The sequence below is a fragment of the Galeopterus variegatus genome, unplaced genomic scaffold (genome assembly GCF_000696425.1).
Source record: "Galeopterus variegatus unplaced genomic scaffold, G_variegatus-3.0.2 Scaffold7990, whole genome shotgun sequence".
NCBI classification, from domain to species: domain Eukaryota; kingdom Metazoa; phylum Chordata; class Mammalia; order Dermoptera; family Cynocephalidae; genus Galeopterus; species Galeopterus variegatus.
Window position 1 is genome coordinate 74,641 of NW_007734101.1, and position 14,699 is coordinate 89,339.

Sequence of the window (14,699 nt, forward strand, 5' to 3'; positions counted from 1 at the left end):
CCTTGACGGGAGCGCCGCCGCGCTCCCAAGCGGCGCACTCTCCAGTGCGCCACCGGGCCGGCCCATCCAGCAGCACATTTACCAAAGAAAGAGTGGCTCTGTCGCAGGCCAGCAGGGAAAGAGGAGGGAGGCGTGGCAGAGGACGCGCTCTCGGCTTTTCTAATCAGCCTTCTTGGCCTCCATTGTGCATTGGTTCATATGCGACACACACGTGTCCTGGGTTCATGGGTTAGAGAAGAGAACTTTCGAGGTTTCTGCCTGGCTTTATAATCTAGTAGAAAACACACACACAAGGCTGTTGGAATATGGCAAGCCTTATGGTGGCAGTGTGTTCAAATTCAACAGGACCGTGAGGGTAGGGCACCCAGGTTGGTCTGGGGGCTCTGCGAGGGCTTTGCACAGCAGGTGTCAGGTGCGGAGCCTGAAAAGCAGAAAAGGGCGTGGAAGGCTCAGGACAGGGCAGATGAGTCGCTAGCATCAGTAGGGATGCTAGAGGGCAAGGGGTCTCCCATCCTTTCTCTGCCCACCTGGCGCAGATGCCCTGGATAAATGAATCCCTTAAGCCCCAAATACACAGGCTCCTTCCCCAGGGTTGGAAGAACCACTCTAACTGAAGATAATACCAGAAATGAAATCTTACACAATTTTAAGTGTCTATTTTGCTGACTCACCTTGAAATGCTATCAATGGAAAAATATGCACCTGGGGAGTGAATGCTCTGGTCTTGGACTTCGGAGGTAATGAATTCACATGCACGTAGACAACTTTACCACAACCAAAGTTTCCCACACTGAGATCAAGTGACAGTTAACAAAGCAGAGATTAATGGACAAATCCCTCTCTGAACACTGAGTTGTCTTTTTGGTAACAACCTATGTTAGTTGCAAGTGGAATGTTCTCTGTTCATTTGACTTTTGGATATAACTTGTTCCAGAATATTGTAAAACTAAGTATGTGAATGTTTCTTTGTATTCAGAATTAAATCCCAGAATTAGGAGATGACTCCATGTAAGTTTAATGTGTAATAATAAGATATTTATTACATTCTAAATAGCATTTGGATGGCAAATTATACTAATCGATAAATTAATATTATTTGAAAAATTTGTTTCATTTCCATTAACTTTTGTGAAATAAAAATAATCCCTTTTTCGGTCTGTGTCTCGGCGTATTGCCAGTTCACTACTTTCTACTTTGATATTGGAACAGAATTGGCTTTTTAGACATCCCTGAGGAGTGGAAATATAAAACTGATTTCGTGTTTTCTAATCCTTGTTTGATGAAAAGTGATAAAACCTAAGTTTTTTGGCCAACATTTGGGAGATTTGACAATACAATAGGTGGTGAAAATTGGTTTTGATTCCCTCTCCACCATCAATGACTCCTTTTCACTCCTTCGGGAAATGATGTGGTCTCCAGTCATAGGCCCTGTGAGACATGTTTGGTGCATCCCAGAGCTTCTAGGTGGTGAAAATTGGTTTTGATTCCCTCTCCACCATCAATGACTCCTTTTCACTCCTTTGGGAAATGATGTGGTCTCCAGTCATAGGCCCTGTGAGACATGTTTGGTGCATCCCAGAGCTTCTGGGATCGCCAGGTGGAGGCATTGCATAGAATCCCCCAGTGTCATCACAGGGGCCCAGGAGTGGAAGATGACACCCTAATTTAGGTAATTCTGCACTTCTCGTTATGATTGGCTATTGGAAAATGTGCCTTTATTATCGGAATAGTGGTGTGCACATTTCTGATTATGTAGCAAACCCTTTGGATATCTGATTTAGACACTCTATGTGAGTGTTGAGGTTTTGCACTTGTAAATACAATTTGAAAGCATGGAACTGGTAATTTAATTAGATGTTTTCTATAAAATGCACCGTGTTACATTTCTGTGAAAGGCTCTTTACCAGCACAGAATAACTGTCTCAACAGTTGAGAGAAACAACCATTTTTCTTAATAGTTAACTGTTTGAATGATTATCAGTGTAAGTCTGCTGGCAATAAAGGCTGTTGTGAAAAGTCTCTTCCATGTGGATGATGGATCTTGTATTGTTTCACGAAAGAACGAGGGGAGTTTGAAATTTTTCCCTAGAAAGTAGGTATCCTCAGTGATTCCCCAGGAGACTTCTTAAAAAACAGACACGACAAAGCCTCACCCATCCGACAGAGGCATGGGATAAAAATGCTGAAGCATTCCTGAAGATTTATGTGACCTTCTCTGATCTAGTGCCCAGTTGACCTGGGAATCAGAATCAGAAGTGGATGGATGGGCCTGAAGGCTATGGCCCTCGGTTGTGTTGGGGGCATTTCATCACAAGCTGTAACAACTGTCACCACCAGAACAGTTATTCCCAACACTGGCCTCCTCTTTACACAGGGCACAGGACAGAGAGGTTAAAACTGACCCTCTGTAAGGGGGAAAGCTAGTAAAAGCCAGTCTGACCTATTCTCTCCTGTTGCATAAATAACAGCCAGTGGAGCAGAAGCAAAGGTCCCATATCTTTGGGTTGTCCTTTTATTGACACAGCTCTTAGAGTTTTTTCCCTATTAGAAGACCCTTCCTCAAAGAGTATGATCTGTCAAAATTGGTGTAAATAGTGCCGAATCCACCAAAGCTTCATTAAAACACCACCTATGATAGAGGAGAAGTATAAGGGGAGAAAGTTATTTGAGGTTCTAAACGTGGTTTAATTCCCAAAATGCCGAGAGACACAGGTGCCAGGTGAGAAGCAAGTCTACCACATCGCACGCCACCAGGGTAGCCCCGGTGAATCAGTCCCACCACATGGACCCCAAGCATGGGTGTATACGAAAGCTTGTGGTTTTATTTTTTAAAAAAACATACATTGGCAATAGTAAGTGAGAAATAGTAACTGAAATGAGATCAGATGCATAGGTTTCCACGGTGTGTAAGATCACCTGCTTCCAAGCTTCAGGGTCGGGGCTTTGAAACGCTGGACTTCCACATTATCTCCAGCTGGCTAGCTAGTTAGGAACTTACATACTGGTATCCAAGGTGATTGTTTTTTGCATCTACCAAATGAGCACAGTTATTTTTTTGGTGTATTTTTAACTTGGCATATTTTTAAGGTTGCTTAGAAGTTTTGTGTTATCTTGAAGGAGTGCCTTATATCTCACCACAAACACTGATACCTCCTGGTGGGATGGTGGGCTCCCTAGAAGAGTTAGTGGATGCAAGGTATTGAGGAAGTCAGGGTTATGGAGCAAAGTGTTATTAATATTAGCGACAGAGAAATCCAAGGGCCGTCAGGCAACTCAAACTATGACACAGATGAAGTTCTAAAGTCATGTCATTACCGATGTGAAAATGCGAAACCAAACTGATGCATTGGGTTTTTATTTTTTGTTAGCCCAGTACCTTAATGCTTTACTTTTCTAGAAATACCCTGGGTTTTCTCATGCTATTTGATAAGAGCATAAGGCATTTTCAGTGATGTAGAGAAGGCAACAAAGATTGCCCCTGATAAGCATCTGCTTACAAATACGTTTGATCTCACGCATCAGTGACAAAACTTAGGAAAGTCTTTGGTCAGTACATGGAGGTTACCCAGGACTCAGGGAAATGTTCCTCAATAAGAGTAGCTATATCAGATAACAAAGAGGAATCAATTTCTCTAAGAAAAAATTATTAATGAGTTAAGAGACTGCTCTTTTAGATTTTACTCAGGCGAAATTCTCTCTGAACCTAAAAAACTTCAGGGGCCTCTCACTCAAGTAAGAGTCCTTTTGAGGGTTGTTTTTGTTCTCATTTTTACAAATAACACAGCAACTACGTGCTTATAATAGCTCTACAAACGTGTTCACTGGTCCTCTGTTTGCACTACATGTAGAATCCTTGGGAAAGAACGTGAACAAAAATGTCTTCTAAGTAATCCCTTTATAAGGTACACACAGTGATACAGGTTCAGCTTGGGTTGAAAAGTACAATCCCAGTACCACGTAGGTATTATTATAATACATCTCTTGGAAGAATGCATAAACTGCCAGATCCCATTTCCGAACCTGACAATTGAACTACTCTCAGTAACAGTCACCGTTAGTGTCAGCTTTCAGGAAGCTGTGAAACTTCACTGATGGCCCCAGCTCCTTAGCTGTGACAACCCAGCGGATTGCTGACTTGCTGCTTTTCCGATATAGAATCAAACTCAACACAGACTTGACATGCCGTCTTGTACACCTCTCCTCACTCAGTGGGAACTCTCCATTACATTGAGCAGAGTACTATTCCTGGAGACCTGGGCAGGTAGGTCAGGCCAGCGGTCCACCTGCTTCCCCCTTGTGGTTCTTTCTTGGTTGGTCTGGGGGCGCAGGCTCCTGAGAGATCTTGGCTGGCTTTTCTGTGATTTGCAGAAACCTCCCAATAATCCCATGATTTGGCTTTTGGGTGTGCTTAAAATTATGCAGGTACATACGACTGAAGGGACACAGGGCTGGTTTGGGCCAGACCCACACATCTGGGGCCAGCCTTAGACAAGCCCTTTTCAGGAATTTGGGCCTTAAAAACTTGCTTCACAGGAGATATAGTCTGAGGAGCCTGGGAATGGCATGTCTACCTACCTCACAACCATGTCCTTGTAGCTGGTGGTTCCATCGGAACGTACATGTATAACTGCTTCGTAACTGTATGGTATACTGTGACTTTATGTAGGTACCACATGGCAAACAGTTGGAACACAAATTGTGTGTAAGACATGTACAACTACACAGGGGTCCATTTTATGCACCATCAATGTAGTGTAAAGTTATCAGAACATCATCCAAAGACACACTGAGGACCACACTGTGTACTGTGTGGCCCACGACCTTCCCTCTCCGTGAACAACGAAGAGCAGCATCGGGGACTCAGTGGAAGGCAGCGGATGATGTCAGCGGCTTAGTACATTCAGAAGACCCTAGAGCACGAAAAGGACAAGGCACGTTGTCTACACGAAATGGGTTGGCGACCCCTTGGGTCCCTTCCTTCAGAGACATCCACACGGGGCAGGCTGTTGGGCAAAATAAAGTGGGTCTCCCAAGTCACAGCACGCATGCAATAAATAAGAACGTAGCTGCAGAGGGGGACGCGTGGAGGTGCTCACTTACAGAGGATCCCGTTCTGCAGGGTTTTGTTTTTGTTGATGATGCAGGACGAGGTGGCTGAGTGGGGCAGGTCTTCCTTGACCTTGGGGGAGTGGCTGCTGCTGTTGCTGCTGCTCGACTTGCTTCTGTTAGGGTCGAGAGTGGGCTGGATGGGAGGGGAGCGGGCCCCCCAGCCCCGGACCAGGCAGGTGCAGACCAGGCGGAAGAAGGCCCGCCGCATCTCCTTGCTGGCAAGCGTGTAGATGACAGGGTTCATGGCAGAGTTGAGCACAGCCAGCACGATGAACCACTGCGCCTTGAACAGGACGGGGCACTCCTTCACCCTGCAGGCCACGTCAGTGAGGAAGAGGAGGAAGAGCGGAGCCCAGCAGGCGATGAAGACGCTCACAACGATCACCACGGTCCGCAGCAGCGCCATGGACCGCTCGGAGGTGTTGTGGTTGGCCACCTTGCGGCTGCTGGATTTGACCAGGAAGTAGATGCGCGCATAGAGGATCACGATGGTCATCAGGATGGCGATGAAGATGCTGATGCAGAAGGCGATGTACCATTTGGAGTAGAGGGGCAGGATGGTGGAGCAGTCGGGGAGATTGTGCAGGCAGTTCCAGCCCAGGATGGGGAGGGCGCCCAGCGAGAAGGCGATGAGCCAGCACATCCCGATCAGGAGGAAAACACGGTGCTTCTTGTTGGCGTCGTAGGGCCTCATCTTGATCATGGTCAAGTGCCGCTCGATGGCGATGGCCAGCAAGCTGCAGGTGGACGCCCCGAGCGCCACGAACATGCTGCCCTCCCTCACGAACCACACCGTGGGAGACAGGCTGAACGTCTTCTTGCCGGACATCAGAATGTTGACCGTGTAGGCGATGCCGGCCAGCAGGTCGCAGAGAGCCAGGTTGCCGATGAAAAAGTACATGCGGTTGTGAAACTTATTGTTTTTCCAGATGGCAATCAAAACCATCAGGTTCTCCAAGACGATGAAGCTGCAGATGACCAGGAAGAGGGCGGTGGTGAGCGTGCTGCCCTCGGAGGCCTCCTTCAGCCTGCCTGCCAGCTTCCCCACATAGTGGTAATGCTGCCGCAGGGTCTCGTTCCCCGGGGCAGGCGGCGAGCCCGGCGGCAGGGCGGTGGCCATCACTCCTCATTCACGGACGGTTAGCGCCGCACTCCACCAGAGGGCGCCCGAGGAACGTCCATTTCAGGAGCAAACGATGACCGCAGGCAGCTCTGGCTTCAGGGAGGCACATAAGCCAGACTCCAGCGAGGGTGTCGGAAGCAGGCTCCTGCACAAAAACACAAGGAGGGGCGCCACTGAGAAAGCGAATTCCAGCTAAGAAGCCACAGCAACAGAGGCTTCGCCAAAGGGCCTGAAAACTGCGGGAGTGTCTGGAGGCCTGCTCAGGTCAGGGCTGCAGAGAGGATCTTTAAACACAGGCCAAGTTCCTAAGTGACTGAGAGACCATGGAAAGCGATTTGGTGTCTGGAGATGCTGGGAAGGGAACTTCAGTGCACGGAGCATTCAATCGTGTAAGGAAGACAGACAGACCCCAATAAAACTTCCATCTAGAAATCTGAAAGCACAAGGAAATGCTCACCGGACAGTCCTCACATACTTCACAGGAGCTGGTAAACCATTATTCCCAGTTTCAGGATTTTCTCAGGACCAAAAACCAGGATGGAATCGGAATGAGGCCTGCCTGATTTCCAAGATCTCCCTGATGAGTTTTGGAGCGACATAGTGGGAAGCACCCATCCTTCACAGACAGCCTCCCCTGGGGCCAGAGCTAGGGCCAGAAATCGGGTTTGGATGGGCCCTCGGTCTGCCTGGCAGAGCCACTGAAGGAGGAACAGCCCGAGGCTGGGCATGGTCCACGGCCACCTCACTGGTGGGCAGCCGAGCTCGGAGCTGGGTGAGAAGGAATTCAAACCTGTGAAAATGGAGCAAACTTCTACTGAGGTTAAAGGGAGACAGAGAAGCAATGAAAATCACATGCACCTTGAGTCTGGCTTAAAATGCAGAGGCCTAAACATTAGATATCACTAAATCCATGCATGTGAGGCAACAAATCTGGGAGCACTATGAGAGGGTAGAGGCAGCAAACCCCAGCCCCGGCCCTCGAGGGGTCCTGAGTTCTAATCCTTCCTCCACCCGCCCCCCGTAGGTGACATTGATAGGGTTCCTGTGACGTTGATGACGAAGCAGACCCAATCATCTCGGCAGAAGTTGCTGTTGGTGCACTCATTTATTTTAAATTAAAATATTTAAGTATGTAAATATATAATTAAGATTAAATGAGGTTAATTTAAAACAGCCCACTGTGTGAATACAGTGAAGTTTTTTGCTTTGTTTTGTTTTTTACTTTCATGTTTAAGCCATAGTCCTAAATTTGGTTGAGACACATGGACACTCTCCAATGACACAGGGCTCCTCTACTCCTGAGTTCATTCCCAGGTACGGATCAAGGCCCAGCGAGGCCTCAGTCCCTTGAAGGATCCAGGGGCTAGTGCTGGGACTAACGAGTAGAAGAGGCTCCAAATGGTTGTGCACCCTCACAACTCTCCAGGAACCACGGATGCCGTCAAAGCCCTTCCTGTCCTACGTTGGTTTGGGGGACTTGGATTTTCGGAGATCGGAGAAAAATGGCCCATTGCTTCTTTGCAGAGATTTCTTCCAGTGTCCAGGAGCTTAGAAGTGGTGGTGGTTCTGGAAACCCCAGGGGCTGTCTGAGCTGACGTCTGTGGAACTGCTCTCTGACCCTTCCCAGCCCCTCCGTGAGAGCTGTCTGAGATCACAGAGGGCTTGGGTCGAGGTCAGCTTGTTAGCCAAGGCCTTGTTCTAACTTCAGAAAGGAAAAGCAGCCAAGTTCTGAGGTTGGGCAGATGGAGAAGGACAGGCGGGGGGTTGCACACCCAGTCATGGTGACTCACCAGCCATGGCAGGCAGCACAGGGCCTGGGCCTGCCTTCCCTGACCTTGGCCAGCCCAGCTCCCTACCCCATTGGACCAAGACCCGGGCAAGACTGTGGCCTCATTAGCAGACCAGCTCCCTCTCACTCTGGCCCCTCCTGATTTCTATTTAAATCTTGTCCGTTCTTCAAATTCCAAGCCAAATTCTACCTGCTCTCTAACACTGTCTGGAGTCAGCCTGGCCCCTGGTGATGATCCTCGGAGGCTGCCTATCACTTTTTGAAAGAAATTGCAGGCTGTCTTCTTAAGAAGCAGCTGACACTTTCTGAACACTGACCACGTACCCACGAGCACACGGTTGCTCTGCCTGGACTCTCTTGCTTCACGCAGTCAACAACGTGGTGAAGTTCACAGCATCTTCCCAGCCCCTTGTGCATTACCAGGTGCTCAAAGACACTTGTGCCCTCCACCACCGCTCATCTAGTTATTTCTTTATCTGTGAGCAATGACTGGAGAATCACTATTTCCACGCCCTCACTTTGTTCAATTTTCATCCCCACTAAGGGGTGTCTTGTGGATGTGGACACGTGCTGTTGTGAGGCTGCAGGCATGAGGAGAACCTGGCCTTTGGCTGACCCAGCACCTCCAACACCAGTGCACAGCACCGCTGACCAGCGGGAGGGCTCTGCCATCTCCACGCGACATGCCGTGAACTGCACCATGGGTGTCCCTGTTCATGGGAAAGGCCCAGAGCAAAGGCAGGAAAGGAGCCGGGCATGAGCAATGTCCAGAGAGCGCTGTTTCCTCCTGCAGCAGCTTGGGAGGCGCCACCACCACTGCTGAACGGAGGACCTTCACACGTCCCCATGCTGGGCAGCCAGCTGTGCTGTCCACGACACCACCGTGCTGGATTAATCTCAAGAGGTCCCTGGGACATCTGCTCCACCACGAGGATTTCTATCCCAGAAACTGACCAGCTGCAGACAAGCCATGGTGCCAGTGCCAGTGCCTGAGGCCCCTTCTCCCCAGCTCAGGTGGGTTCAAGTGTGGCTCCACCCTCCTCGTCCTTTTAGGTAGCTCTGTTATATTTTTATAATCCAGATTGTTCTTGCACTAACTCAGCTTGTCGCCTGTGCCTCACTCTCCCCCAAAAGAGCCCGTCACCACCACTTCGTACGCCTGGAGGCACCCCTGAATGTTCCCCACACCTCTGATCTTGCCCACAGCCTGGGTGGGAGGGAAGCGAGTCCCTTTACAATGGCCAGATCTGGACATGCTCTCTGGAGTAGAGGGCTGGTGGGGCGGGGGGGTCCGCAGGCTCACATCTTTTTCTTTTTCTTTCCCCCTGCATATAAAACTGAGCAGAGCAAAAAATAATCAAATGATTAAAAGCTAATAACCAGCAGTAAAAACCACAATAAAAATAGTATAAGATGCACCAGAGATCCATTGAAACCATGAATCTGGAAAGCCAGCATATTTTCCCATTAATGCTTGATTTATTGTTTCCCTAAATTAAATATTCATCTCTCAAGGAGCATATTTTTCCAGAACATCTTTTGTTAAATACGACTCTCCACATTTTCATAACTGGAAGGTACCCGGTTGTCACTGGAATCTAAAACCTTATTTTCTCTGGATTATCAACATTTACAAAGCAGGCCCCACCCTGAGAGTTAAGTGCTGAGCTAAAGGCCACATTGATTTTGGATGATGCGTCTAAACATTATCGTGCATGGTCAAAAGCATCTCATGGACAAGTTTTCCCTTCCTCTCCTGAGGGATGCCAGCTGTAGATCTCAAGTTCACAGGAAGAAAGCTCTGCCCTCACTCCCGACCCCCACCCCCACCGAGTCTCCTGGAGTCCTCGAGCCCTGCTTGGGGCAAGGAGGAGGCATCCACCTCTCTGCGGTATCAGTGCTGTCACTACTGAGGCACTAGGAGTGCTGGCGTTCTCGGGCAGTGGGCACTCACAAATGCTTGGCCAGCCCATCCTGCAAAACTGGTGTTGTGGGGAGCAGGGGTGGCCCCCCACAGAGGGCAAGATGGACACAGTACAAATGCTCACATTTTGCTTTATTTTAAAATGTAAGCACACCTGGGGGTGGCAGTAATACTGTACATTTGATTGCTGCTTAATTTCTGCCTGAACACTTAAAAAATTGAGCCCAATGCTGAGAAATGTGGCTATGGGCAGACTAGTTTTGTACATACTCAGAAAGCTGGGGCACATTACAGAAGACACAGGAGTACGGACAAGCTCCAGCGTAGACACTCTTTCTGATTAGTGGTGGTCTTCTAACCACTACTGATGCCCATGGTGGCCCAACCCCTTGGCAGATTCTCACCTGGACAAGGGCACAAAGCACTCACTTCCAAGGGCTGCACTAACAAGTCGCCCTGACCCCAGAGTACTTGACTGTCTGTCTGCCTCTTCAGTCATTCTGTTCAGTGAGACACTGCTCTCATCTGAGCTTCTCTTAGTTCTACTCGGTGAAGACTTACCTAGGAGTCTGCACCTCATCCTCATTAAGCTGGGATATCCGGTCTGCCTCAAAGCCTTTTAACACCAACACTTTTTCCTTTCACCAAAAAGCACTAAGACACTGGCTACAGAATGATTCTGCTGTAGATGACCCCAAGCAGTTAGACCCTGCCAATGTCAGAGATGTCTACCTTCCCCCAGCCCGAGGGGCGCATCCGCGGGAAAGAGGGGTGGGAGCGCTGGGAGAGCAGACCGGATGGATTCCAGATGTGCTGTCTACGCTAGCGATTCACTTTCTCCACACGTCACTTTGAAAAATAAACAAACTATAAAAAGAAGGAAAAGGGGAAAAAAAGGAAAGGCAAATATTTCCACAAAGTCTGATCTCTCTTTCTAATGACATAAAGAAAAAGCACAATAAGACAGTGATAACTTTCCCCTGGTCAGATGTAGGATGCTGCATTTTTAAAAGGCAACGCCTCCCAGGGAAATCAACTAATTCATCCTCTAAACTGAATTTAAACACCAAGCATTTGCCAACAAGCAAAATTTCTTGGAAAGCAAGATTTTTTTTTCTTCTCCATTTAAAAGAATTTAGAAAGGAAAATGAGTTGGCCATTTCACGGCTCCAGCAAAATTCCTTGGCTAATGAGTATTTTCCCTTCTTGGGGACTTCGCAGGGGGCCTGACTCTGCTTGCAGGGATAGTCCATCGCGAACTGCCTGCTGCACACACAGACACGCGTGCCTGACACTCGGATCTCAGCCCGTTGATGGAGCTCCCCCGTAAGAAAGCAAATGTTACGGACAAACCAGGGAGGGTTTTCACAGCTTCCCCCTCTTCTGCAGAGAATGGGAGCGAATTTGCTTCTCTGTTCGGTCTTTCGGCTTTCCAGTGTTTTTTCTACAAGTCTCTCTCTTTAGCAAATAAAGCTCAGATGCTATTACAGATCTGGGCACAGTCTAGGGAGCCCCAGATAGGTTGTGCCACAGGAACTGTGGGTGCCACCCGAGTGTCTGTCTGGGTGAAAGTCCTCCTGGGCTGCTGGAGTTGTCCATGGGAAGGCAACTGCATTTGATACTAGAGGTTTTTACCCTTGTTGCTTCTGTCAGTCTTTTCACACTTTCTCTCCTCTGCTTGGTCATGGTAAAGGCATAGGAATGAATTACTACTAAGCTTCCCACAGGATGAATGCAGGTGTGTAAAAACAGGCTCTGCGAGGCCGCTAAAGACAGGCAAAGAAGACGCATCCTGACAAAGAAGTCTAACTGTGGTCCCTCCCATCCTTTCCCAAAGCAATGCACTGACTTGGTGCCACAGCACATGTGCCACCTTGCACCTTGGATGAATCACATGAGTCCCTGTGGCAGCATCTGCCTTCTGAATGCACACAGAGAGAAACTGAGGCTAGGGTGGCGGTGGTCATCTGTCCTTAGTCCCAGAGCTTGGAAGATGTCAGATTCCGGTGTACCAAATCAGGAATATGCTTTTTGGGAGGCTGACACCTTTCCACTTGTTCTTTACCTGAGTGGTGACAAGAGCGTCTCCAGCATGCTTTAGAGCCAACTCGCTTCTAGCTGCTGTGCTAGCACAATTTCAGAATGCTATTCTGGGGGCTTACTGAGGTATCTGGAAAAGTTTGAAGCCAGGGAAATGGAGCAGCACTTTCAAGGCCAAAGAGCATGGTCGACTGACTCAGGACCCTCAGTCCAGCTCACTGCGCTGACCTGACACCAGTGCAATTCACTGACAGTGACAATCCTCCCACTGGGACCACACTCTCCACTGAGCAATCTTTTCACTGGCTTATTGCTTTGCCTCTTATAGGCACAGCTTCAATTTCTCAAAAATGGAATAAAAAAAAGGAGACTTTATGCCCAGTAGCTGCAACAATAACAGTAACTAAAATGGATGATTCACTGAAACTAGACAGGATTCCACTCAAACATCATATGATCTCCAAAAGCTTATGGAAAAATTCTTAAGGCAATTAATTCAACAGAAAGTGTATGGTAAAGGAATAATAGGAAACGGCTCCAAAATTGATAAGGAGCTGTAAAAGCAAATGTGAAGACACAGAAAGGCTCAAGAAGCCCGCAGCACTGTGGTTCCGCTGAATGTAAACAGACTGCTTAGGGTGGCTCCTCGGCTTCCGCAGCACTCGGAGCACAATACAAAGTTCTGGCAGTTAAAAGGTGCAGGGAAACCCCAAATTTGTCAAGATTGTGGCATGCTCAAATTCTCATTTTCTCTGTAATAAAAATATATACAGTGTAGGTATTGAGGAAAACGGAAGAGATGCCATGGAATCAAACTAGTGTCATAATTTTCAGAAAGAGTAAAATCAGCCTGGATTTAGAGAAATAAGGTCATTAGGCCAATATATAAAGTTTTTTCTCCAGGAAATGGGAGTTTCTACCATCCCCATATGGTAGAAAATGATGAGGAGAGTAATGCACTCAAAAAATGCACAAATGTAAAAAGGAAAATGACATTTTTCAAAGATGAAAACTGGCTGAGAAATTATTCTCTCTTAAGGGATGGCTTTGTAGTTTATATCTCTGATATCAGGTGACGGGAGCTACTTAGTAGGTCCACTGTGAGCATTTACTGGTTTATTGACTGAGAAAACCCACTATGTGGCTCTTCTACGGCAACAAAATTATTCATCCTAGCATTGAGCTCTGCACCGATTAAGTAGAAAACCCTACAGATTCAGACACTTCCATAACTCCTCAAGCACTACACACACACACACCACCACCACCACCACCTCCTACACCAACACCAGCCCTGGGCATGGCCATCCCTGCTAGTTATATACCTGCAGAACATAATAATCCTTCCCTTGGACTTTCTAGGAATTATATTTTTCTTAACACACACACACACCACCACCACCACCACCACCTCCTACACCAACACCAGCCCTGGGCATGGCCATCCCTGCTAGTCATATACCTGCAGAACATAATAATCCTTCCCTTGGACTTTCTAGGAATTATATTTTTCTTAACCATGCCAGCAAGATTTTCATGTCTGAAGAAAAAAAATGTTGAAAAGATAAATTACGAGCTCATGATCACATACAATATCTATGACTTCTAATGGAAAGACGCGTAATTCTGGAAGTCTCAGCACTCTGGCTAGGAGTGGGCACTATGTACAGGGTGGACCTTCCATTTTAAACAGAATCTTCCGGAAGAGCCCTCTGTTCATGCTGCTACTCTTTCTTTATTGTAATGTTCAAAACGAAGTGTGTTTCCTTTAAAATTCCAACAAGAACTCCGTCTCTTATATCTAAATATAAAAACACCGCCAAGAAACATGCCATTGGGAGTGTCCAGAGCCAGAAAGAGAAAGACAGCGTTCGGACACTGGGTGGTACGCAATACACTTTTTTTTTTTTCCGTGGGAACCTCATTACTGCATTGCGGGGGCTTTGTCTTGCAGCCCGGGTTGTGACAGCTCTAAGTGCCTTGTTTGAGAAATGTAAGGAAGAACGCAGTGTTGTCGCTAAGGTAGTTAAAAGAATGATTTTTCCAGGCGCACGACCCCAGCCGTCTCGCCACCCCGAGCGCTCCCCAGCCCTCGTCCTGGGAGGGCGCCGAACTTTGCAACTGTCCGAGAAGCCGGCTGATAGGACGTCTCCAGGGAGAGCCTCTTCACTCTCATTCTGGTTATTCACACCCAGCTCGTTTTAAACGCTCCAACTGTAGTTAAAGGCAATCATCCCCCTCTGCTCCTGCGTGTCTCGGTCACCGGAATAGATGGCCTGGGGTGGGGGTGCTGATGTGGCGCGCTCGGGCGGCAGGCGCGCACCGGCACGCCGGGACCAGGTGCAGTTCTGTAAGAAAACTGGGCCCAGTGTCCCCTAGCCGACCCCGGGCGTGCGCGCGCCCCGACCCGACTCCGCCGGCTCACCTCAGTCTGGGAACGGCACTTGCGCCACCCGCATGCTGACGGCTGGCGCGCGGCGCTGCCGGGATGCCCCTTCCTCGGCCCAGACGCCAGCTGGACAGGGAGCCCGCGGTCTCGGGGCTCGGGAAGTCGTTCCCGGGCCTGGGGCCTCGCCCGAGCTCGTCCTGCCGCGTGTCCCCGGACCGGCTCGCTCAGCCTGCGCTGGCGCGACTCAGACCGCAAACTTTTCCAGCGGCCCGCGGGGGCGGGGCCCGGCCTCCGCCCCTTCTCGGACCCCGCCCCTCCTCCGCCG

At 48.7% G+C, this 14,699-nt stretch overlaps 1 protein-coding gene and 1 long non-coding RNA gene across 2 annotated transcripts; one reads left to right on the forward strand and one right to left on the reverse strand.

Annotated features, from left to right (window-relative positions):
* Positions 1-1,369: 1,369 nt before the first annotated feature.
* Positions 1,370-2,019, forward strand: LOC103608081. Its single transcript, XR_552016.1, has 2 exons — positions 1,370-1,425; positions 1,550-2,019. It is a non-coding gene; the product is annotated as an uncharacterized LOC103608081 (long non-coding RNA).
* A 777-nt stretch (positions 2,020-2,796) lies between these two features.
* Positions 2,797-14,582, reverse strand: S1PR3 (sphingosine-1-phosphate receptor 3). The gene is made up of 2 exons (XM_008592525.1): positions 14,411-14,582; positions 2,797-6,377 (listed from the first exon to the last, which is right to left on the reverse strand). The coding sequence occupies exon 2, from the start codon at positions 6,227-6,229 to the stop codon at positions 5,093-5,095; it is 1,137 nt and encodes a 378-aa protein (XP_008590747.1). The 5' UTR covers positions 6,230-6,377; positions 14,411-14,582; the 3' UTR covers positions 2,797-5,092.
* Positions 14,583-14,699: the final 117 nt, after the last annotated feature.